Source organism: Bombina bombina, chromosome 5 (assembly GCF_027579735.1).
Source record: "Bombina bombina isolate aBomBom1 chromosome 5, aBomBom1.pri, whole genome shotgun sequence".
Classification (NCBI taxonomy): Eukaryota; Metazoa; Chordata; class Amphibia; order Anura; family Bombinatoridae; genus Bombina; species Bombina bombina.
The window spans coordinates 101,016,980-101,042,823 of NC_069503.1; the positions used below are offsets into that span (position 1 = coordinate 101,016,980).

Here is a 25,844-nt window from a genome sequence, read left to right on the forward strand (position 1 = left end):
CGTGGCCTCAGCTGGCTTCGGCCGGATTCATCAGCTTTCAGTCGGACAACATCATGACTGTAGCTTATATCAATCATCAGGGGGGAATAAGGAGTTCCTTGGCGATGATAAAAGTTTCCAGGATAATCCGATGGGCAGAGACTCATTCTTACCATCTATCAGCGATCTATATCCCAGGGGTAGGGAACTGGGAGGCAGATTTTCTAAGTCGTCAGATTTTTCATCCGGGGGAGTGGGAGCTCCATCCGGAGGTGTTTGCTCAACTGGTTCAGCTATGGGGCACACCAGAATTGGATCTGATGGCGTCTCGTAAGAACGCCAAACTTCCTTGTTACGGATCCTGGTCCAGGGATCCTCAGGCAGTACTGCTAGATGCTCTAGCAGTACCCTGGTCGTTCAACCTGGCTTATGTGTTTCTACCGTTTCCTCTCCTTCCCCGTTTGGTTGCAAGAATCAAACAGGAGAGAGCTTTGGTGATTTTGATAGCACCTGCGTGGCCACGCAGGACTTGGTATGTAGATCTGGTGGACATATCATCTCTACCACCATGGACTCTGCCACTGAGACGGGACCTTCTGATTCAAGGTCCGTTCAAGCACGCAAATCTAATTTCTCTGCAACTGACTGCTTGGAGATTGAACGCTTGATTTTCTGAGTCGGTCATAGATACCTTGATTCAGGCTCAAAAGCCTTTCACCAGGAAAATCTATCATAAGATATGGCGTAAATATCTTTTTTGGTGCGAATCCAAGGGCTACTCATGGAGTAAGATCAGGATTCCTCGGATTTTATCCTTTCTCCAAGAAGGATTGGAGAAGGGGCTATCAGCTAGTTCCCTAAAGGGACAGATATCTGCTTTATCAATTCTATTGCACAAGTGTCTGGCAGATGTTCCAGACATTCAGTCGTTCTGTCAGGCTTTAGTTAGAATCAAGCCTGTGTTTAAACCTGTTGCTCCGCCATGGAGTTTAAATTTAGTTCTTAATGTTCTTCAAGGGGTTCCGTTTGAACCCATGCATTCCATAGATATTAAGCTTCTATCTTGTAAAGTTCTGTTTCTAGTTGCTATCTCTTCAGCTCGAAGAGTTTCTGAGCTATCTGCTTTACAATGCAACTCGCCTTATCTTGTTTTCCATGCTGATAAGGTGGTTTTGCGTACCAAACCTGGGTTCCTCCCTAAGGTTGTTTCTAACAGGAATATCAATCAGGAAATTGTTGTTCCTTCTCTGTGTCCTAATCCTTCTTGCAAGAAGGAACGTCTGTTGCGCAACTTGGACGTGGTTCGTGCCTTGAAGTTTTATTTGCAGGCAACCAAAGATTTTCGCCAATCTTCTTCTTTGTTTGTTGTCTATGCTGGAAAGCATAGAGGTCAAAAGGCTACGGCTACCTCTCTTTCCTTTTGGCTGAAAAGCATAATCCGTTTGGCTTATGAGACTGCTGGACAGCAGCCTCCTGAAAGAATTACAGCTCATTCCACTAGAGCATTGGCTTCCACATGGGCTTTTAAAAATGATGCTTCTATTGAACAGATTTGTAAGGCTGCGACTTGGTCTTCGCTTCATACCTTTTCCAAATTTTACAAATTTAAAACGTTTGCTTCTTCGGAGGCTGTTTTTGGGAGAAAGGTTTTGCAGGCAGTGGTGCCTTCTGTTTAGGTTCTTGTCTTGTCCCTCCCTTCATCCGTGTCCTAAAGCTTTGGTATTGGTATCCCACAAGTTAGGATGAATCCGTGAACTCGGTACATCTTGCAAAAGAAAACAAAATTTATGCTTACCTGATATATTTCTTGCTTTTGCGATGTACCGAGTCCACGGCCCACCCTGTCTATTCAAGACAGATAGTATTTTTTATGTAAACTTCAGTCACCTCTGCACCTTATAGTTTCTCCTTTTCTTCCTTGGCCTTCGGTCAAATGACTGGGGGGTGGAGTTAAGGGATGGCTATATAGACAGCTCTGCTGTGGTGCTCTCTTTGCTACTTCCTGTCAGGAAGGACAATATCCCACAAGTTAGGATGAATCAGTGGACTCGGTACATCGCAAAAGAAAGAAATTTATCAGGTAAGCATACATTTAGTTTTTTCAGACTTCATTAAAATTTTCGCCTAAAGTTGTGAATTCTAACAACATTAATAGGGAAATTGTTGTTTCTTCCTTCTGTCCCAATACTAAGAATAATCGTGAAAGGTCTTTACATTCTTTGGATGTGGTAAGGGCTTCGAAATATTATGTTGAGGCTACTAAGGATTTCAGAAAGACTTTTAGTCTATTTGTTATTTTTTCTGGTTCCAGGAAAGGTCAGAAGGCCTCTGCCATTTCTTTGGCATATTGGTTAAAGCTTTTGATTCACATGGCTTATTTGGAGGTGGGGCAGTCTCCGCCTCAGAGAATTACAGCTCATTCTACTAGATCAGTTGCCAGTTCTTAGGCTTTCAAGAATGAAGCTTCAGTTGATCAGATTTGCAAAGCAGCAACTTGGTTTTCTTTGCATACATTTACTAAATGTTACCATTTTTACATATTTGCTTCCTCTGAAGCAGTCTTTGATAGAAATGTTCTTCAGGCAGCTGTCTCAGTTTGATTCTACTGCTTATGTTTTGAGTTTTTTTGTATATTTTGAGAAAAACTTTATTATTTGGATTTAATTTCTCAGTGGAAATAGCTGTTTTTATTTTATCCCTCTCTAGTGACTCTGTGGACTTCCAAATCTTGGGTATTATATCCCATATGTCACTTGCTCATGGACTCTTGCCACTTACATACAAGAAAACATAATTTATGTAAGCACTTACCTGATAAATTAATTTCTTTCATAGTGGCAAGAGTCCATGAGACCCACCATATTTTCTTGGTGGTTATCATTTTTTTTTGTATAAAAGCACATTATTTTTTCCAGTTCCTCTTTTTGAATGCCTTTTTACTCCTTTTTTACACGTCACTAGTTGGCTATATGTTAAACTAAGGTGAGAGTGTGGTGGAAGGTGTATTTATAGGCATTTTGAGGTTTGGGAAACTTTGCCCCCTCCTGGTAGGAATGTATATCCCATACGTCACTAGCTCATTAGCTCTTGCCACTATGAAAGAAATGAATTTATCAGGTAAGTTCTTACATAAATTATGTTTTTAGCCCCTGTCTTTTTCCAAAAAACCCTTGCAGTGTGATTTAAAGGAATAGTGAAGACCAAAATAAAATTTCCTGATTCAGATAGGGCATGTGATTTTAAACAACTTTCTCATTTACTTTTATCATCAATTTGCTTTGTTTTCTTGTTATTCTTAGCTAAAACTAGGTAGGCTCATATGCTAATTTCTAAGTCTTTGGAGGCCATCTCTTATATGAATGCATTTGACAGTTTTTCACAGCTAGAGGTCATTCGTTTGTGTGTTTCATATATATATACCATTGTGCTCATGCATGTGAAGTTATTTAAGAGTCAGCACTGATTGGCTAAAATGCAAGTCTTTTAAAAGATCTGAGATAAGGAGGCAGTCAGCAGAAGCTTAAATACAAGGTAATTACAGAGGTAAAAAGTATATTTCTTTAATAGTGTTGGTTATGCAGAACAGGGCAATGGTAAATAAATGGATTATCTATCTTTTTAAACAATAACTTTTTGGTGTTTACTATCCCTTTAAGACAACTCACTACTGACCAAGAGAAGTTAAAGGACTGGGGGTAAAGCAAATGAAAAATACAAAATGTGGAGTCTTTTAAGCATTGTACAAATTGGTCACAAGGAGGGGAACCTAAGACTACAGATACAGTGTGTAGCTTCATACGGTCTGTAACAACGGACTATCACACGCATAGTATCTGTGTATGTTTGTCTGACAGTGATGATTAGCAGTACACTACCAATACTGTAGTATTAAATTTAACTTGGCATTAAAACAATTTTATTTAACATTTTGTTTCAGAGATAATATTGTTGATGTGTAAGTGCTGCTCTTTTATATAAATGATAGAATAAAATGATTATAATATATTTGTAAGGTTGCGGTATGTCCCACTCATAAATAGATTGTCTACTAATATTATAAAGTTCTGGAAAGATTAATATTTAAGGTCCAACTGTAACACCCACATAGTTAACTGTACTAAATGCTTGTGCTGAATCAATAGCACATATGTAATAACCTAATCAGCTGATCTGTATCACATGAATTGTTATGTGTGCCTTTAATTATACCATACGTACAGTTAATCAGAACCATTATTTATTATTATCTGTCTAAACCATTGAATATACTTTTTACAGACACGACCAGAGCACTGAGAGATATCAGGTATTGATGTAACTGGAGTGAATAAGGGAACCTTCTTCCTGATCAGACATTGGAGCCTGTTATCAGCATGAACTCATATGTGTTAGGTGAGTAAAATAGATATTATGCTGACTTTAATTACTGGGAAAATAGAATAGGTCACTTATTAAACAAATATAAACTATTATATTTATATCTGCATCTTTTAAGAACATTTGTGTCAACACCTGCTCTCAGATCACCTGCAACTCTACCTTCCCCTGCAATGGCCCAGCTCATGGAACTCCCGTAACTACACTTACGCCTACCTTGTTCCCATGTGTGAGACGCCCACAACTCCCCCAGTGAGTGTTCCCCACCCAGAACCCAGTAGCAGACCTACTCAACATAGGGTCCAGTTCCAATATTTTTTGGGCCCCCTCCCCAAAGGTAGAAAGCAAAAGTATTAAGATTAATTTTGCTCTATATAATTATTTTGATGGTAGACAGACCTACAACCTGCACTAATAAAAGGCTCCCCTGCATTAGGATTGTAAACATTCTGAACACAACTATGTATAGACTGGCTGTTATGGGCCCCCTCCAGCTTTTGGGCCCTGGTGCGACTGCACCTGATGCACCAATGGTAGTTCCGCCCCTGCCAGAACCGCCACTGATTTGTGTGCTTAATTTAACAGTGAATATTAACCAATAAAGCAAGCTAAGAGTATCATAAGGTCACTGCTTCTTACCCTTTGTAAACATCTCACACTGATTATTATTCTGTGATGATTAAGACATCATGTTCTCACCCCACCGGTTAAGCATGAGCCGGGCAGGGCTGTATGTGCATTTTCTTGTGCAATGTTAAATGAGGATGGTGGATGCCACCTCTCTTGCCCAGAATACAGATGTACTGGTTCCCTGACTGAAAACATTATGCACCCGCACCTTGTTTAATGCGGCCCTATAACTTGTTTTCATCAGTAATCAGTGGTTTAGTTTATTATGATGTAGAAATATTTACATTCTTTCGTCCAGATTATGAGTTTTGCGTTACGAGCGGTGCGGTGCTAACTTTCAAGTTATTATCACCGCTCACCTCCCTACAGCGCTGCTATTACAGGTTATCATAAACTCGGCGTTAGCAGGCAAGAAGTGAGCGTAGAGCAAAACTGAGCTCCATACCGCATTCCAATACCAGCGTTGCGGTAGGCTAGTTTCTCCTGTTAAGTGTAGTCAGTCCACGGGTCATCATTACTTATGGGATATTAACTCCTCCCCAACAGGAAGTGCAAGAGGATCACCCAAGCAGAGCTGCTATATAGCTCCTCCCCTCTACGTCACACCCAGTCATTCTCTTGCACCCAACTAATAGATAGGATGTGTGAGAGGACTGTGGTGATTATACTTAGTTTTTATATCTTCAATCAAAAGTTTGTTATTTTAAACGGCACCGGAGTGTGTTGTTTTCTTCTCAGGCAGAATTTGAAGAAGAATCTACCTGAGTTTTGTATGATCTTAGCGGACGTAACTAAGATCCATTTGCTGTTCTCGGCCATTCTGAGGAGTGAGGTAAACTTCAGATCAGGGGACAGCGGGCAGGTTCACCTGCAAAGAGGTATGTTGCAGTATATTATTTTCTAAGGAATGGAATTGACTGAGAAAATACTGCCAATACCGATATAATGTAAGTACAGCCTTAAATGCAGTAGTAGCAACTGGTATCAGGCTGATCTGTATGTATGTTTACACTTCAGTATTCTGGGGAATGGCACTTCACTGGGATAATACTGTATGCATATAACTTTTAGCCTAACTTGCAGTGTGAACGACTAGCAGCAGGCTTTTTAATGACATTTCATAAATTAGATTTTAAACGTTTGCTGGCATGTTAAATCGTTTAATTATCTGAGGTACTTGGTGAAAAATTGTTTTGGGCGTTATTTTCCACATGGCTGTCGTTATTTTAAATTAAAACAGTTTTACTGAGCTTCCCTCAATGTTGTGTGTGAGTGGGAGGGGCCTATTTTGGTGCTTTTGCTACGCATCAGAAATTCAGTCACAAGTCTGTCTTCTCTCCCTGCATGATCCAGGACGTCTCCACAGAGCTCAGGGGTCTTCAAAACTTATTTTGAGGGAGGTAATCACTCACAGCAGACCTGTGAGACTGTGCTTTGACTGTGATAAAAACGCTTATATTTTAAATTGTTATACGTTTTTTCTGATATTAAGGGTTAGTCATCCATTGCTAATGAGTGCAATCCTTTGCTAAATTTATGTTTTTACCGGGTAAATTTGGTTTTTATAACTAATCCGGTTCATTGTTATTCAACTGTCATAGTTTTTTTTTTTCTGTGCTTCTTAAAGGCACAGTAACGTTTTACATATTGCTTGTAAATTTAGTTGAAAAGTATTTCCAAGCTTGCTAGTCTAATTGCTAGTTTGTTAAACATGTCTGACTCAGAGGAATCTCTCTGTGCTATATGTGCAAAAGCCAAGGTGGAGCCCAATAGAAATTTATGTACTAATTGCATTGATGCTACTTTAAATAAAAATCAATCTGTACATGTTGAACATCATTCACCAGACAACTAGGGGGAAGTTATGCCGACTAACTTGCCTCACGTGTCAGTACCTGCATCTCCCGCTCGGGAGGTGCGTGATATTGTAACGCCAAGTACATCAGGGCGGCCATTACAAATCACTCTACAGGACATGGCTAATGTTATGACTGAAGTTTTGTCTAAATTGCCAGAACTTAGGGGTAAGCGAGATCACTCTGGGGTGAGAACAGAGTGCGCTGATAATGCTAGGGCCATGTCTGATACTGCGTCACAATTTGCAGAACATGAGGACGGAGAGCTTCATTCTGCGGGTGACGGATCTGATCCAAATAGACTGGATTCAGACATTTCAAATTTTAAGTTTAAGCTAGAAAACCTCCGTGTACTGCTAGGGGAGGTATTAGCGGCTCTGAATGATTGTAACACAGTTGCAATCCCAGAGAAAATGTGTAGGTTGGATAAATATTTTGCGGTACCGACGAGTACTGACGTTTTTCCTATACCTAAGAGACTTACTGAAATTGTTACTAAGGAGTGGGATAGACCCGGTGTGCCTTTCTCACCCCCTCCTATATTCAGAAAAATGTTTCCAATAGACGCCACCACACGGGACTTATGGCAAAAGGTCCCTAAGGTGGAGGGAGCAGTTTCTACTTTAGCTAAGCGTACCACTATCCCGGTGGAGGATAGCTGTGCTTTTTCAGATCCAATGGATAAAAAGTTAGAGGGTTACCTTAAGAAAATGTTTGTTCAACAAGGTTTTATATTGCAACCCCTTGCATGCATTGCACCTGTCACGGCTGCGGCTGCATTTTGGTTTGAGTCTCTGGAAGAGACCCTTGACTCAGCGCCAATAGATGAGATTTCACACAAGCTTAAAACCCTTAAGCTAGCTAATTCATTTTTTTCTGATGCCGTAGTACATTTAACTAAACTTACGGCTAAGAATTCCGGATTCGCCATTCAGGCACGCAGAGCACTGTGGCTAAAATCCTGGTCAGCTGATGTTACTTCTAAATCTAAATTACTTAACATACCTTTCAAGGGGCAGACTTTATTCGGGCCCGGTTTGAAAGAAATTATCGCTGATATTACAGGAGGTAAAGGCCATGCCCTGCCTCAAGACAGAGCCAAACCTAAGGCTAGACAGTCTAATTTTCGTGCCTTTCGTAACTTCAAGGCAGGAGCAGCATCAACTTCCTCTGCTCCAAAACAGGAAGGAGCTGTTGCTCGCTACAGACAAGGCTGGAAACCTAACCAGACCTGGAACAAGGGCAAGCAGGCCAGAAAACCTGCTGCTGCCCCTAAGACAGCATGAAGTAAGGGCCCCCGATCCGGGAACCAATCTAGTGGGGGGCAGACTTTCTCTCTTCGCTCAGGCTTGGGCAAGAGATGTCCAGGATCCCTGGGCGTTAGAGATCATATCTCAGGGATATCTTCTGGACTTCAAATCTTCTCCCCCAAAAGGGAGATTTCATCTTTCAAGGTTGTCAACAAACCAGATAAAGAAAGAGGCGTTTCTACGCTGTGTACAAGATCTTTTACTAATGGGGGTGATCCATCCGGTTCCGCGGTCGGAACACGGACAAGGGTTTTACTCAAATCTGTTCGTGGTTCCCAAGAAAGAGGGAACCTTCAGACCAATCTTGGATTTAAAGATCCTAAACAAATTCCTAAGAGTTCCATCGTTCAAAATGGAAACTATTCGGACAATCTTACCCATGATCCAAAGAGGTCAGTACATGACCACAGTGGATTTAAAGGATGCTTACCTTCACATACCGATTCACAAAGAACATTACCGGTATCTAAGGTTTGCCTTCCTAGACAGGCATTACCAGTTTGTAGCTCTTCCATTCGGGTTGGCTACGGCTCCAAGAATCTTCACAAAGGTTCTGGGCTCTCTTCTGGCGGTACTAAGACCGCGAGGAATTTCGGTGGCTCCGTACCTAGACGACATTCTGATTCAAGCGTCAAACTTTCAAACTGCCAAGTCTCATACAGAGTTAGTACTGGCATTTCTAAGGTCGCATGGGTGGAAAGTGAACGAAGAGAAGAGTTCTCTCTTACCACTCACAAGAGTTCCCTTCTTGGGGACTCTTATAGATTCTGTAGAAATGAAGATTTACCTGACAGAAGACAGGTTAACAAAGCTTCAAAATGTCTGCCGTGTCCTTCATTCCATTCAACACCCGTCAGTGGCTCAATGCATGGAGGTAATCGGCTTAATGGTAGCGGCAATGGACATAGTTCCTTTTGCACGCCTGCATCTCAGACCGCTGCAATTGTGCATGCTAAGTCAGTGGAATGGGGATTACTCAGATTTGTCCCCTACTCTGAATCTGGATCAAGAGACCAGAAATTCTCTTCTATGGTGGCTTTTTCGACCACATCTGTCCAGGGGAATGCCCTTCAGCAGGCCAGACTGGACAATTGTAACAATAGACGCCAGCCTACTAGGTTGGGGCGCTGTCTGGAATTCCCTGAAGGCTCAGGGATCATGGACTCAGGAGGAGAGTCTCCTTCCAATAAACATTCTGGAATTGAGAGCAGTTCTCAATGCCCTTCTGGCTTGGCCTCAGTTAACAACTCGGAGGTTCATCAGGTTTCAGTCGGACAACATCACGACTGTAGCTTACATCAACCATCAAGGAGGGACAAGGAGTTCCCTAGCGATGATGGAAGTATCAAAGATAATTCGCTGGGCAGAGTCTCACTCTTGCCACCTGTCAGCGATCCACATTCCAGGAGTGGAGAACTGGGAGGCGGATTTCCTAAGTCGCCAGACTTTTCATCCGGGGGAGTGGGAACTTCATCCGGAGGTCTTTGCCCAAATACTTTGACGTTGGGGCAAACCAGATATGGATCTCATGGCGTCTCGCCAGAACGCCAAGCTTCCTTGCTACGGGTCCAGGTCCAGGGACCCGGGAGCGGTCCTGGTAGATGCTTTGACAGCACCTTGGACCTTCGGGATGGCTTATGTGTTTCCACCCTTCCCGATGCTTCCTCGGTTGATTGCCAGGATCAAACAGGAGAAAGCATCGGTGATTCTAATAGCGCCTGCGTGGCCACGCAGGACCTGGTATGCAGATCTAGTGGATATGTCATCCTGTCCACCTTGGTCTCTGCCTCTGAGACAGGACCTTCTAATTCAGGGTCCTTTCAAACATCAAAATCTAATTTCTCTGAAGCTGACTGCATGGAAATTGAACGCTTGATTTTATCAAAGCGTGGATTTTCGGAGTCAGTAATCGATACTTTAATACAGGCTAGGAAACCTGTTACCAGGAAGATTTACCATAAGATTTGGCGTAAATACTTACACTGGTGCGAATCCAAGAGTTACTCATGGAGTAAGGTTAGGATTCCTAGGATATTGTCTTTTCTACAAGAAGGTTTAGAAAAGGGTTTATCTGCAAGTTCTTTAAAGGGACAGATCTCAGCTCTGTCCATCCTTTTACACAAACGTCTGTCAGAAGTTCCAGACGTTCAGGCTTTTTGTCAGGCTTTGGCTAGGATTAAGCCTGTGTTTAAGACTGTAGCTCCACCGTGGAGCTTAAACTTAGTTCTTAACGTTTTGCAGGGTGTTCCGTTTGAACCCCTTCATTCCATTGATATCAAGTTGTTATCTTGGAAAGTTCTGTTTCTAATGGCTATTTCCTGAGGCTCGTAGAGTCTCTGAGTTATCAGCCTTACATTGTGATTCACCTTATCTGATTTTTCATTCAGATAAGGTAGTTCTGCGTACTAAACCTGGGTTCTTACCTAAGGTAGTTACTAACAAGAATATCAATCAAGAGATTGTTGTTCCATCATTGTGCCCTAACCCTTCTTCAAAGAAGGAACGACTTCTACACAATCTGGACGTAGTCCGTGCCCTGAAATTTTATTTACAGGCAACTAAAGATTTTCGCCAAACTTCTTCCCTGTTTGTCGTTTATTCTGGTCAGAGGAGAGGTCAAAAAGCATCTGCTACCTCTCTATCCTTTTGGCTTCGTAGCATAATACGTTTAGCCTATGAGACTGCTGGACAGCAACCTCCTGAAAGGATTACAGCTCATTCTACTAGAGCTGTGGCTTCCACTTGGGCCTTTAAGAATGAGGCCTCTGTTGAACAGATTTGCAAGGCTGCAACTTGGTCTTCTCTTCATACTTTTTCCAAATTTTACAAATTTGACACTTTTGCTTCTTCGGAGGCTGTTTTTGGGAGAAAGGTTCTTCAGGCAGTGGTTCCTTCCGTATAAAGATCCTGCCTGTCCCTCCCGTCATCCGTGTACTTTAGCTTTGGTATTGGTATCCCATAAGTAATGATGACCCGTGGACTGACTACACTTAACAGGAGAAAACATAATTTATGCTTACCTGATAAATTCCTTTCTCCTGTAGTGTAGTCAGTCCACGGCCCGCCCTGTTTTTTATGGCAGGTCTAAATTTTAAATTATACTCCAGTCACCACTGCACCCTATAGTTTCTCCTTTCTCGTTTGGTTCTCGGTCGAATGACTGGGTGTGACGTAGAGGGGAGGAGCTATATAGCAGCTCTGCTTGGGTGATCCTCTTGCACTTCCTGTTGGGGAGGAGTTAATATCCCATAAGTAATGATAACCCGTGGACTGACTACACTACAGGAGAAAGGAATTTATCAGGTAAGCATAAATTATGTTTTTACGTGCTCGTGCACGATTTCCCCATAGAAATCAATGGGGAGAGCCTGCTGAAAAAAAGCCTAACACCTGCAATAAAGGAGCATAAAGCTCCGTAACGCAGCCCCATTGATTTCTATGGGGAAACAAAACTGTTTACAACTAACACCCTAACATAAACCCCGAGTCTAAACACCCCTAATCTGCCACCCCCGACATCGCCGCCACCTACATTATACTCATTAACCCTTAATCTGCCGCCCCCGACATCGCAGCCACCTACATTATACTCATTAACCCCTAATCTGCTGCCCCTGACATCGCCGCCACCTACATTACTGTTATTAACCCCTAATCTCCCGCCCCAATGTCGCTGCAACCTACTTACACTTATTAACCCCTAATCTGCTGCCCCCAACGTCGCCGCCACTAAACTAAAGTTATTAACCCCTAAACCTAACACTGTCTAACCCTAACGTAACCCTAACACCCACTAACTTTAATATAATTAAAATAATTCAAAATAAAAATTACTATTAATAACTAAATAATTCCTATTTAAAACTAAATACTTACCTGTAAAATAAACATAAGCTAGCTACAATATAACTAATAGTTACATTGTAGCTATCTTAGGTTTCATTTTTATTTTACAGCTAAGTTTGTATTTATTTTAACTAGGTAGATTAGTTAGTAAATAGTTATTAACTATTTACTAACTAACTAGTTAAAATAAATACAAAGTTACCTGTAAAATAAAACCTAACCTGTCTTACACTAACACCTGAAGTTACACTACAATTAAATCAATTACATAAATTAAATACAATTAACTAAATTACAAAAAAAAACACTAAATTACACAAAATAAAAAAGACATTATCACATATTTAAACTAATTACACCTAATCTAATAGCCCTATCAAAATAAAAAAGTCCCCCCAAAATAAAAAAAAACCCTAGCCTAAACTAAACTGCCAATGGCCCTTAATGGCCTTTTGCATTGCATTGCCCCAAAGAAATCAGCTCTTTTACCTGTAAATACAAATACCCCCCAACAGTAAAACCCACCACCCACACAACCAACCGCCCCAAATAAAAACCTATCTAAAAAACCTAAGCTCCCCATTGCCCTGAAAAGGGCATTTGGATGGGCATTGCCCTTAAAAGGGCATTTAGCTCTTTTTGCTCCCAAACCCTAATCTAAAAATAAAACCCACCAATAAACCCTTAAAAAAGCCTAATACTAACCCCCGAAGATCCACTTACAGTTTTTGAAGAACCGACATCCATCCTCAACGAAGCCTGCAGAAGTCTTCATCCAACCGGGCAGAAGTCTTCATTAAGACGGCATCTTCTATCTTCATCCATCCAGTGCGGAGCGGGTCCATCTTCAAGACATCCGGCGTGGAGCATCCTCTTCAATCAACGTCTTCTTGAACAATGAATTCTCCTTTAAATGACGTCATTCAAGATGGCGTCCCTTGAATTCCGATTGGCTGATAGAATTCTATCAGCCAATCGTTATTAAAGGTGAAAAAATCCTATTGATTGATGCAATCAGCCAGTAGGATTGAGCTTCAATCCTATTGGCTGATCCAATCAGCCAATAGGATTGAGCTTGCATTCTATTGGCTGATTGGAACAGCCAATAGAATGCAAGCTCAATCCTATTGGCTGATTGCATCAGCCAATATGATTTTTTTCACCTTTAATTCCTATTGGCTGATAGCATTCTATCAGCCAATCGGAATTCAAGGGACTCCATTTTGGATTACATCATTTAAAGGAGAATTCATTGTTCAAGAAGATGTCGATTGAAGAGGATGCTCCGCGCCGAATGTCTGGAAGACTGACCCGCTCTGTGCCGGATGGATGAAGATAGAAGCTGCCGTCTGGATGAAAACTTCTGCCCAGTTGGATGAAGACTTCTCCCTGGTTGGATGAAGACTTCTGACGCTTCGTTGAGGACTTCTGCCGGCTTCGTTGAAGATGCATGTTGGGTCTTCAAAAATTGTAAGTGGATCTTCGGGGGTTAGTGTTAGGCTTTTTTAAAGGGTTTATTGGGTGGGTTTTATTTTTAGATTAGGGTTTGGGCGCAAAAAGAGCTAAATGCCCTTTTAAGGGCAATGGCCATCTAAATTCCCTTTTCAGGGCAATGGGGATCTTAGGTTTTTTAGATACGTTTTTATTTGGGGGGATTGGTTGTGGGGGTGCTGGGGTTTACTGTTGGGGAGTTATTTATTTTTATTTACAGGTAAAAGAGCGGATTTCTTTGGGGCTATTGGCAGTTTAGTTTAGGCTAGGGTTTTTTTATTTTGGGGGGGCTTTTTCTTTTTCTTTTTTTCTTTTTTTTTAGGTGTATCCAGTCCACGGATCATCCATTACTTGTGGGATATTCTCCTTCCCAACAGGAAGTTGCAAGAGGATCACCCACAGCAGAGCTGCTATACAGCTCCTCCCCTAACTGCCATATCCAGTCATTCTCTTGCAAGCTCTCAACATAGCTGGAGGTAGTAAGAGGAAAGTGGTAAAATATAGTTAGTTTTTTCTTCAATCAAAAGTTTATTGTTTTTAAATGGTACCGGAGTTTGTACTATTTTATCTCAGGCAGCATTTAGAAGAAGAATCTGCCTGCGTTTTTCTATGATCTTAGCAGAAGTAACTAAGATCCACTGCTATTCTCACATATGTCTGAGGAGTGAGGTAACTTCAGAGGGAGAATGGCGTGCAGGGTATCCTGCAATAAGGTATGTGCAGTTAAGTTTTTCTAGGGATGGAATTTGCTAGAAAATGCTGCTGATACCGGATTAATGTAAGTTAAAGCCTAAATACAGTGATTTAATAGCGACTAGTATCAGGCTTGCTATCAGAGGTATATACTCTGATTAATGTGCAATATAAAACGTTTGCTGGCATGTTTAATCGTTTTTATATATGCTTTGGTGATAAAACTTATTGGGGCCTAGTTTTTTCCACATGGCTGGCTTTATTTCTCCAACATAGGTGTGTCCGGTCCACGGCGTCATCCTTACTTGTGGGATATTCTCTTCCCCAACAGGAAATGGCAAAGAGCCCAGCAAAGCTGGTCACATGATCCCTCCTAGGCTCCGCCTTCCCCAGTCATTCTCTTTGCCGTTGTACAGGCAACATCTCCACGGAGATGGCTTAGAGTTTTTTAGTGTTTAACTGTAGTTTTTATTATTCAATCAAGAGTTTGTTATTTTAAAATAGTGCTGGTATGTACTATTTACTATGAAACAGAAAAGAGATGAAGATTTCTGTTTGTAAGAGGAAAATGATTTTAGCAACCGTTACTAAAATCGATGGCTGTTCCACACAGGACTGTTGAGAGGAATTAACTTCAGTTGGGGGAACAGTGAGCAGACTTTTGCTGCTTGAGGTATGACACATTCTAACAAGACGATGTAATGCTGGAAGCTGTCATTTTCCCTATGGGATCCGGTAAGCCATTTTTATTACAGAAAGAAAAAAAGGGCTTCACAAGGGCTTTCTAAGACTGTAGACATTTTCTGGGCTAAATCGATTTATATTTTATACTCCATAGCCTTGAGGAATTATTTTAATCTTGGGAATTATGTAAAATAACCGGCAGGCACTGTATTGGACACCTTATTCTCTAGGGGCTTTCCCTAATCATAGGCAGAGTCTCATTTTCGCGCCTGTATTGCGCACTTGTTTTTGAGAAGCATGACATGCAGATGCATGTGTGAGGAGCTCTGATACATAGAAAAGACTTTCTGAAGGCGTCATTTGGTATCGTATTCCCCTTTGGGCTTGGTTGGGTCTCAGCAAAGCAGATACCAGGGACTGTAAAGGGGTTAAATATAAAAACGGCTCCGGTTCCGTTATTTTAAGGGTTAAAGCTTCCAAATTTGGTGTGCAATACTTTTAAGGCTTTAAGACACTGTGGTGAAATTTTGGTGAATTTTGAACAATTCCTTCATACTTTTTCGCAATTGCAGTAATAAAGTGTGTTCAGTTTAAAATTTAAAGTGACAGTAACGGTTTATTTTAAAACGTTTTTTGTACTTTGTTATCAAGTTTTTGCCTGTTTAACATGTCTGAACTACCAGATAGACTGTGTTCTGAATGTGGGGAAGCCAAGGTTCCTTCTCATTTAAATAGATGTGATTTATGTGACACAAAATTTAGAGAAAATGATGCCCAAGATGATTCCTCAAGTGAGGGGAGTAAGCATGGTACTGCATCATCCCCTCCTTCGTCTACACCAGTCTTGCCCACACAGGAGGCCCCTAGTACATCTAGCGCGCCAATACTCCTTACTATGCAACAATTAACGGCTGTAATGGATAATTCTATCAAAAACATTTTAGCCAAAATGCCCACTTATCAGCGAAAGCGCGACTGCTCTGTTTTAGAAAATACTGAAGAGCATGAGGACGCTGATGATATTGGTTCTGAAGGGCCCCTACACCAGTCTGAGGGGGCCAGGGAGGTTTTGTCTGAGGGAGAAATTTCAGATTCAGGGAAAATTTCTCAACAAGCTGAACCTGATGTGATTACATTTAAATTTAAATTGGAACATCTCCGCGCTCTGCTTAAGGAGGTGTTATCCACTCTGGATGATTGTGAGAATTTGGTCATTCCAGAGAAACTATGTAAAATGGACAAGTTCCTAGAGGTCCCGGGGCCCCCCGAAGCTTTTCCTATACCCAAGCGGGTGGCGGACATTGTAAATAAAGAATGGGAAAGGCCCGGGTATACCTTTCGTCCCTCCCCCCATATTTAAAAAATTGTTTCCTATGGTCGACCCCAGAAAGGACTTATGGCAGACAGTCCCCAAGGTCGAGGGGGCGGTTTCTACTCTAAACAAACGCACCACTATACCCATAGAAGATAGTTGTGCTTTCAAAGATCCTATGGATAAAAAATTAGAAGGTTTGCTTAAAAAGATGTTTGTTCAGCAAGGTTACCTTCTACAACCAATTTCATGCATTGTTCCTGTCACTACAGCCGCGTGTTTCTGGTTCGATGAGCTAGAAAAGGCGATCAATAATAATTCTTCTTCTTATGAGGAGATTATGGACAGAATTCGTGCTCTCAAATTGGCTAATTCTTTCACCCTAGACGCCACTTTGCAATTGGCTAGGTTAGCGGCGAAAAATTCTGGTTTTGCTATTGTGGCGCGCAGAGCGCTTTGGTTAAAATCTTGGTCAGCGGATGCGTCTTCCAAGAACAAATTGCTTAACATTCCTTTCAAGGGGAAAACGCTGTTTGGCCCTGACTTGAAAGAGATTATCTCTGATATCACTGGGGGCAAGGGCCACGCCCTTCCTCAGGATAGGTCTTTCAAGGCCAAAAATAAACCTAATTTTCGTCCCTTTCGCAGAAACGGACCAGCCCCAAGTGCTACGTCCTCTAAGCAAGAGGGTAATACTTCTCAAGCCAAGCCAGCCTGGAGGCCAATGCAAGGCTGGAACAAAGGAAAGCAGGCCAAGAAACCTGCCACTGCTACCAAGACAGCATGAGATGTTGGCCCCCGATCCGGGACCGGATCTGGTGGGGGGCAGACTCTCTCTCTTCGCTCAGGCTTGGGCAAGAGATGTTCTGGATCCTTGGGCGCTAGAAATAGTCTCCCAAGGTTATCTTCTGGAATTCAAGGGGCTTCCCCCAAGAGGGAGGTTCCACAGGTCTCAATTGTCTTCAGACCACATAAAAAAACAGGCATTCTTACATTGTGTAGAAGACCTGTTAAAAATGGGAGTGATTCATCCTGTTCCATTAGGAGAACAAGGGATGGGGTTCTACTCCAATCTGTTCGTAGTTCCCAAAAAAGAGGGAACATTCAGACCAATCTTAGATCTCAAGATCCTAAACAAGTTTCTCAAGGTTCCATCGTTCAAAATGGAAACCATTCGAACTATTCTTCCTTCCATCCAGGAAGGTCAATTCATGACCACGGTGGATTTAAAGGATGCGTATCTACATATTCCTATCCACAAGGAACATCATCGGTTCCTAAGGTTCGCATTCCTGGACAAGCATTACCAGTTTGTGGCACTTCCGTTCGGATTAGCCACTGCTCCAAGGATTTTCACAAAGGTACTAGGGTCCCTTCTAGCGGTGCTAAGACCAAGGGGCATTGCAGTAGTACCTTACTTGGACGACATTCTGATTCAAGCGTCGTCCCTTCCTCAAGCAAAGGCTCACACGGACATTGTCCTGGCCTTTCTCAGATCTCACGGGTGGAAAGTGAACGCAGAAAAAAGTTCTCTGTCTCCGTCAACAAGGGTTCCCTTCTTGGGAACAATAATAGACTCCTTAGAAATGAGGATTTTTCTGACAGAGGCCAGAAAATCAAAACTTCTGAACTCTTGTCAAATACTTCATTCTGTTCCTCTTCCTTCCATAGCGCAGTGCATGGAAGTAATAGGTTTGATGGTAGCGGCAATGGACATAGTTCCTTTTGCACGCATTCATCTAAGACCATTACAACTGTGCATGCTCAGTCAGTGGAATGGGGACTATACAGACTTGTCTCCGACGATACAAGTAAATCAGAGGACCAGAGATTCACTCCGTTGGTGGCTGTCCCTGGACAACCTGTCACAGGGGATGAGCTTCCGCAGACCAGAGTGGGTCATTGTCACGACCGACGCCAGTCTGGTGGGCTGGGGCGCGGTCTGGGGACCCCTGAAAGCTCAGGGTCTTTGGTCTCTGGAAGAATCTCTTCTACCGATAAATATTCTGGAACTGAGAGCGATACTCAATGCTCTCAAGGCTTGGCCTCAGCTAGCAAAGGCCAAGTTCATACGGTTTCAATCAGACAACATGACCACTGTTGCGTACATCAACCATCAGGGGGGAACAAGGAGTTCCCTGGCGATGGAAGAAGTGACCAAAATCATTCAATGGGCGGAGACTCACTCCTGCCACTTGTCTGCAATCCACATCCCAGGAGTGGAAAATTGGGAAGCGGATTTTCTGAGTCGTCAGACATTTCATCCGGGGGAGTGGGAACTCCATCCGGAAATCTTTGCCCAAATCACTCAATTGTGGGGCATTCCAGACATGGATCTGATGGCCTCTCGTCAGAACTTCAAGGTTCCTTGCTACGGGTCCAGATCCAGGGATCCCAAGGCGACTCTAGTAGATGCACTAGTAGCACCTTGGACCTTCAAACTAGCTTATGTATTCCCGCCGTTTCCTCTCATCCCCAGGCTGGTAGCCAGGATCAATCAGGAGAGAGCATCGGTGATCTTGATAGCTCCTGCGTGGCCACGCAGGACTTGGTATGCAGACCTGGTGAATATGTCATCGGCTCCACCATGGAAGCTACCTTTGAGACGAGACCTTCTTGTTCAAGGTCCGTTCGAACATCCGAATCTGGTCTCACTCCAACTGACTGCTTGGAGATTGAACGCTTGATCTTATCAAAGCGAGGGTTCTCAGATTCTGTCATTGATACTCTTGTTCAGGCCAGAAAGCCTGTAACTAGAAAAATTTACCACAAAATATGGAAAAAATATATCTGTTGGTGTGAATCTAAAGGATTCCCTTGGGACAAGGTAAAAATTCCTAAGATTCTATCCTTCCTTCAAGAAGGTTTGGAGAAAGGATTATCTGCTAGTTCCTTGAAGGGACAGATTTCTGCCTTGTCTGTGTTACTTCACAAAAAACTGGCAGCTGTGCCAGATGTTCAAGCCTTTGTTCAGGCTCTGGTTAGAATCAAGCCTGTTTACAAACCTTTGACTCCTCCTTGGAGTCTCAATTTAGTTCTTTCAGTTCTTCAGGGGGTTCCGTTTGAACCCTTACATTCCGTTGATATTAAGTTATTATCTTGGAAAGAGTTTCAGAATTATCTGCTCTGCAGTGTTCTCCTCCTTATCTGGTGTTCCATGCAGATAAGGTGGTTTTACGTACTAAACCTGGTTTTCTTCCGAAAGTTGTTTCTAACAAAAACATTAACCAGGAGATAGTCGTGCCTTCTTTGTGTCCGAATCCAGTTTCAAAGAAGGAACGTTTGTTGCACAATTTGGATGTTGTTCGTGCTCTAAAGTTCTATTTAGATGCTACAAAGGATTTTCTTCCTTGTTTGTTGTTTATTCTGGTAAAAGGAGAGGTCAAAAAGCAACTTCTACCTCTCTCTCTTTTTGGCTTAAAAGCATCATCAGATTGGCTTACGAGACTGCCGGACGGCAGCCTCCTGAAAGAATCACAGCTCATTCCACTAGGGCTGTGGCTTCCACATGGGCCTTCAAGAACGAGGCTTCTGTTGATCAGATATGTAAGGCAGCGACTTGGTCTTCACTGCACACTTTTACTAAATTTTACAAATTTGATACTTTTGCTTCTTCTGAGGCTATTTTTGGGAGAAAGGTTTTGCAAGCCGTGGTGCCTTCCATCTAGGTGACCTGATTTGCTCCCTCCCTTCATCCGTGTCCTAAAGCTTTGGTATTGGTTCCCACAAGTAAGGATGACGCCGTGGACCGGACACACCTATGTTGGAGAAAACAGAATTTATGTTTACCTGATAAATTACTTTCTCCAACGGTGTGTCCGGTCCACGGCCCGCCCTGGTTTTTTAATCAGGTCTGATAATTTATTTTCTTTAACTACAGTCACCACGGTATCATATGGTTTCTCCTATGCAAATATTCCTCCTTTACGTCGGTCGAATGACTGGGGAAGGCGGAGCCTAGGAGGGATCATGTGACCAGCTTTGCTGGGCTCTTTGCCATTTCCTGTTGGGGAAGAGAATATCCCACAAGTAAGGATGACGCCGTGGACCGGACACACCGTTGGAGAAAGTAATTTATCAGGTAAACATAAATTCTGTTTTTTGCCTAGAAACAGTTTCCTGAGGCTTTCCACTGTTATAGTATAAAAGTTACAGTTGGTGCAGTTAAAATTACAAACTGTGACATTCAGCTTCCCTCAGCAGTCCCCTGCATGCTATAGGACATCTCTGAAGGGCTCAAAAGGCTTCAAAAGTAGGAGCTGTGGCAGTTGTTATGACTGTTTAAAAAACATATTTTTCGTTTTGTTAATCTGTTTTTTGTATTAAGGGGTTAATCATCCATTTGCAAGTGGGTGCAATGCTCTGCTAACTTGTTACATACACTGTAAAAATTTCGTTAGTTTAACTGCCTTTTTTCACTGTTATTTCAAATTTTGGCAAAATTTGTTTCTCTTAAAGGCACAGTAACGTTTTTTTTTTATATTGCTTGTTAACTTGATTTAAAGTGTTTTCCAAGCTTGCTAGTCTCATTGATAGTCTGTATAAACATGTCTGACATAGAGGAAACTCCTTGTTCATTATGTTTAAAAGCCATGGTGGAACCCCATAAGAGAATGTGTACTAAATGTATTGATTTCACTTTAAACAATAAAGATCAGCTGTTATCTTTAAAAGAATTATCACCAGAGGATTCTGATGAGGGGGAAGTTATGCCGACTAACTCTCCCCACGTGTCGGACCCTTTGACTCCCGCTCAAGGGACTCACGCTAAAATGGCGCCAAGTACATCAAAGACGCCCATAGCGATTACTTTGCAGGACATTACTTTGCTGTCAGCGGTATTAGCCAGACTGCCTGAATTCAGAGGAAAGAGCGATAGCTCTGGGGTTAGACGTAATACAGAGCGCGCAGATGTTTTAAGGCCCATGTCTGATACTGCGTCACAATATGCAGAAGCTGACGAAGAGCTTCAGTCTGTGGGGGACGTCTCTGACTCGGGGAAACCTGATTCAGATTTGTCTACTTTTAAATTTAAGCTTGAGAACCTCCGGGTGTTGCTTGGAGAAGTTTTAGCTGCTCTGAATGACTGTGACACAATTTCAGTGCCAGAGAAATTGTGTAGAATGGATATATACTACGTGCCGGTGTGTACTGACGTTTTTCCAATACCTAAAAGGTTTACATAAATTATTACTAAGGAGTGGGACAGACCCGGTGTGCCGTTTTCCCCCCCTCCTATTTTTAGAATTTTTTTTCCAACAGACACCACCACACGGGTCTTTTGGCAGGCGGTCCCTAAGGTGGAGGGAGCAGTTTCTACTTTAGCAAAGCGTACCACTATCCCTGTCGAGGACAGTTGTGCTTTTTCAGATCGAATGGATAAAAAATTAGAAGGTTACCTTAAGAAAATGTTTATTCAACAAGGTTTTATCCTGCAGCCCCTTGCATGCATTGCTCCTGTCACTGCTGCTGCGGCGTTCTGGTTTGAGTCTCTGGAAGAGGCCTTTCAGACAGCTACTCCATTGACTGAAATACTTGAAAAGCTTAGAACACTTAAGCTAGCTAATTCTTTTGTTTCTGATGCCATTGTTCATTTGACTAAACTAACGGCTAAGAATTCTGGATTCGCCATCCAGGCGCGTAGGGCGCTATGGCTTAAATCTTGGTCAGCTGACGTGACTTCAAAGTCTAAATTACTTAACTCTCCCTTCAAGGGGCAGACCCTATTCGGGCCTGGTTTGAAGGAAATTATTGCTGACATATCTGGAGGTAAGGGTCATACCCTTCCTCAGGACAGGGCCAAATCAAGGGCCAAACAGTCTAATTTTCGTGCCTTTCGAAACTTCAAGGCAGGTGCAGCATCAACTTCCTCTGCTACAAAACAAGAGGGAACTTTTGCGCAATCCAAGCCGGCCTGGAAATCTAACCAGGCCTGGAGCAAAGGCAAGCAGGCCAGAAAGCCTGCTGCTGCCTCTAAGACAGCATGAAGGAACGGCCCCCTATCCGGCAACGGATCTAGTAGGGGGCAGACTTTCTCTCTTCGCCCAGGCGTGGGCAAGAGATGTTCAGGATCCCTGGGCGTTGGAGATCATATCTCAGGGATATCTTCTGGACTTCAAAGCTTCCCCCCCACAAGGGAGATTTCACCTTTCGAGATTATCTGTAAACCAGATAAAGAAAGAGGCATTCTTACACTGTGTGCAAGACCTCCTAATAATGGGAGTGATCCATCCAGTTCCACAAATGGAACAAGGACAGGGATTTTATTCAGATCTGTTTGTGGTTCCCAAAAAAGAGGGAACCTTCAGACCAATTTTGGATCTAAAGATCTTATACAAATTCCTCAGAGTTCCATCATTCAAAATGGAAACTATTCGGACAATCCTACCTATGATCCAGGAGGGTCAGTACATGACCACAGTGGATTTGAAGGATGCTTACCTTCACATACCGATTCACAAAGATCATCATCGGTTCCTAAGGTTTGCCTTTCTAGACAGGCATTACCAGTTTGTGGCTCTTCCCTTCGGGTTAGCTACAGCCCCAAGAATTTTTACAAAGGTTCTGGGGTCTCCTCTGGCGGTCCTAAGACCACAGGGCATAGCAGTGGCCCCTTATCTAGACGACATCCTGATACAGGCGTCAAACTTCCAAATTGTCAAATCTCATACGGACATAGTGTTGGCATTTCTGAGGTCGCATGGGTGGAAAGTGAACGAGGGAAAGAGTTCTCTATCACCCCTCACAAGGGTTTCTTTCCTAGGAACTCTGATAGATTCTGTAGAAATGAAAATTTACCTGACGGAGTCCAGGTTATCAAAGCTTCTAAATTCCTGCCGTGTTCTTCACTACATTCCGCGCCCTTCGGTGGCTCAGTGCATGGAAGTGATCGGCTTAATGGTAGCGGTGATGGACATAGTGCCATTTGCGCGCCTACATCTCAGACCGCTGCAATTATGCATGCTCAGTCAGTGGAATGGGGATTACACAGATTTTTCCCCTCTGCTAAATCTGGATCAAGAGACCAGAGATTCTCTTCTCTGGTGGCTATCTCGGGTCCATCTGTCCAAAGGTATGACCTTTCGCAGGCCAGATTGGACAATTGTAACAACAGATGCCAGCCTTCTAGGTTGGGGTGCAGTCTGGAATTCCCTGAAGGCTCAGGGATCGTGGACTCAGGAGGAGAAACTCCTCCCAATAAATATTCTGGAGTTAAGGGCAATATTCAATGCTCTTCTAGCTTGGCCTCAGTTAGCAACCCTGAGGTTCATCAGATTTCAGTCGGACAACATCACGACTGTGGCTTACATCAACCATCAAGGGAGGACCAGGAGCTCCCTAGCGATGTTAGAAGTCTCCAAGATAATTCGCTGGGCAGAGACTCACTCTTGCCATCTATCAGCGATCCATATCCCAGGTGTAGAGAACTGGGAGGCGGATTTTCTAAGTCGTCAGACTTTTCATCCGGGGGAGTGGGAACTCCATCCGGAGGTGTTTGCTCAATTGGTTCATTGTTGGGGCAAACCAGAATTGGATCTCATGGCGTCTCGCCAGGATGCCAAGCTTCCTTGTTACGGATCCAGGTCCAGGGACCCAGAAGCGACGCTGATAGATGCTCTAGCGGCACCGTGGTTCTTCAACCTGGCTTATGTGTTTCAACCGTTTCCTCTGCTCCCTCGACTGATTGCCAAAATCAAACAGGAGAGAGCATCAGTGATCTTGATCGCGCCTGCGTGGCCACGCAGGACCTGGTATGCAGACCTGGTGGACATGTCATCCTTTCCACCTTGGCCTCTGCCTCTGAGACAAGACCTTCTACTACAAGGTCCTTTCAATCATCCAAATCTAATTTCTCTGAGACTGACTGCCTGGAGATTGAACGCTTGATTTTATCAAGGCGTGGCTTCTCCGAGTCAGTCATTGATACCTTAATACAGGCACGAAAGCCTGTAACCAAGAAAATCTACCATAAGATATGGCGCAAATATCTTCATTGGTGTGAATCAAAGAATTACTCATGGAGTAAGGTTAGGATTCCTAGGATATTGTCCTTTCTCCAAGAGGGTTTGGATAAAGGATTATCAGCTAGTTCTTTAAATGGACAGATTTCTGCTCTGTCTATCCTTTTGCACAAGCGTCTGGCAGAGGTTCCAGACATCCAGGCATTTTGTCAGGCTTTGGTAAGAATTAAGCCTGTGTTTAAACCTGTTGCTCCTCCATGGAGCTTAAACTTGGTTCTTAAGGTTCTTCAAGGAGTTCCGTTTGAACCCCTTCATTCCATTGATATCAAACTTTTATCTTGGAAAGTTCTGTTTTTGATGGCTATTTCCTCGGCTCGTAGAGTCTCTGAGTTATCAGCTTTACAATGTGATTCTCCTTATCTGATTTTCCATACAGATAAAGTAGCTCTGCGTACAAAACCTGGGTTTTTACCTAAGGTAGTTTCCAACAAGAATATCAATCAAGAGATTGTTGTTCCATCATTGTGTCCTAATCCTTCTTCAAAGAAGGAACGTCTTTTACATAATTTGGACGTAGTCCGTGCTTTAAAGTTTTACTTACAAGCGACTAAAGATTTTCGTCAAACATCTTCCCTGTTTGTTGTTTACTCTGGACAGAGGAGAGGTCAAAAGGCTTCGGCAACCTCTCTTTCTTTTTGGCTTCGGAGCGTAATACGCTTAGCCTATGAGACTGCTGGACAGCAGCCCCCTGAAAGGATTACAGCTCATTCTACTAGAGCTGTGGCTTCCACCTGGGCATTTAAAAATGAGGCTTCTGTTGAACAGATTTGCAAAGCGGCGACTTGGTCTTCGCTTCATACCTTTTCAAAATTTTACAAATTTGATACTTTTGCTTCTTCGGAGGCTATTTTTGGGAGAAAGGTTCTACAGGCAGTGGTCCCTTCCGTTTAAGTACCTGCCTTGTCCCTCCCTTCATCCGTGTACTTTAGCTTTGGTATTGGTATCCCACAAGTAATAGATGATCCGTGGACTGGATCCAGTGTATCCAGTCCACGGCCCGCCCTGTCCTTTTAAGGCAGGTCTAAATTTTAAACTACAGTCACCACTGCACCCTATGGTTTCTCCTTTCTCGGCTAGTTTCGGTCGAATGACTGGATATGGCAGTTAGGGGAGGAGCTATATAGCAGCTCTGCTGTGGGTGATCCTCTTGCAACTTCCTGTTGGGAAGGAGAATATCCCACAAGTAATGGATGATCCGTGGACTGGATACACCACAAGAGAAATAAATTTATCAGGTAAGCATAAATTATGTTTTTATTTTGATATGGCTATTAGATTAGGTGTAATTAGTTTAAATATCTGATAATGACTTTTTTTATTTTGTGTAATTTAGTGTTTTGTTTTTTTTTAATTTAGTTAATTGTATTTAATTTATGTAATTGATTTAATTGTAGTGTAACTTCAGGTGTTAGTGTAAGACGGGTTAGGTTTTATTTTACAGGTAAATTTGTATTTATTTTAACTAGGTAGTTAGTAAATAGTTAATAACTATTTACTAACTATTCTACCTAGTTAAAATAAATACAAACTTAGCTGTAAAATAAAAATAAAACCTAAGATAGCTACAATGTAACAGTTATATTGTAGCTAGCTTAGGTTTATTTTACAGGTAAGTACTTAGGTTTAAATAGGAATTATTTAGGTA

The 25,844-nt window shown here is 42.5% G+C and overlaps 1 protein-coding gene across 1 annotated transcript in view; it reads left to right on the top strand.

Moving 5' to 3' along the window:
* The first annotated feature begins 4,256 nt into the window (after nt 1–4,256).
* Nucleotides 4,257–25,844, top strand: part of LOC128661357 (uncharacterized) — a 246,692-nt gene continuing 225,104 nt past the window's right edge. Inside the window, exon 1 of the mRNA XM_053715621.1 lies at nt 4,257–4,371. Within this exon, the coding sequence (XP_053571596.1) occupies nt 4,353–4,371 (19 nt within the window). The 5' untranslated portion in view covers nt 4,257–4,352. The remainder of the gene's footprint in view (nt 4,372–25,844) is intronic.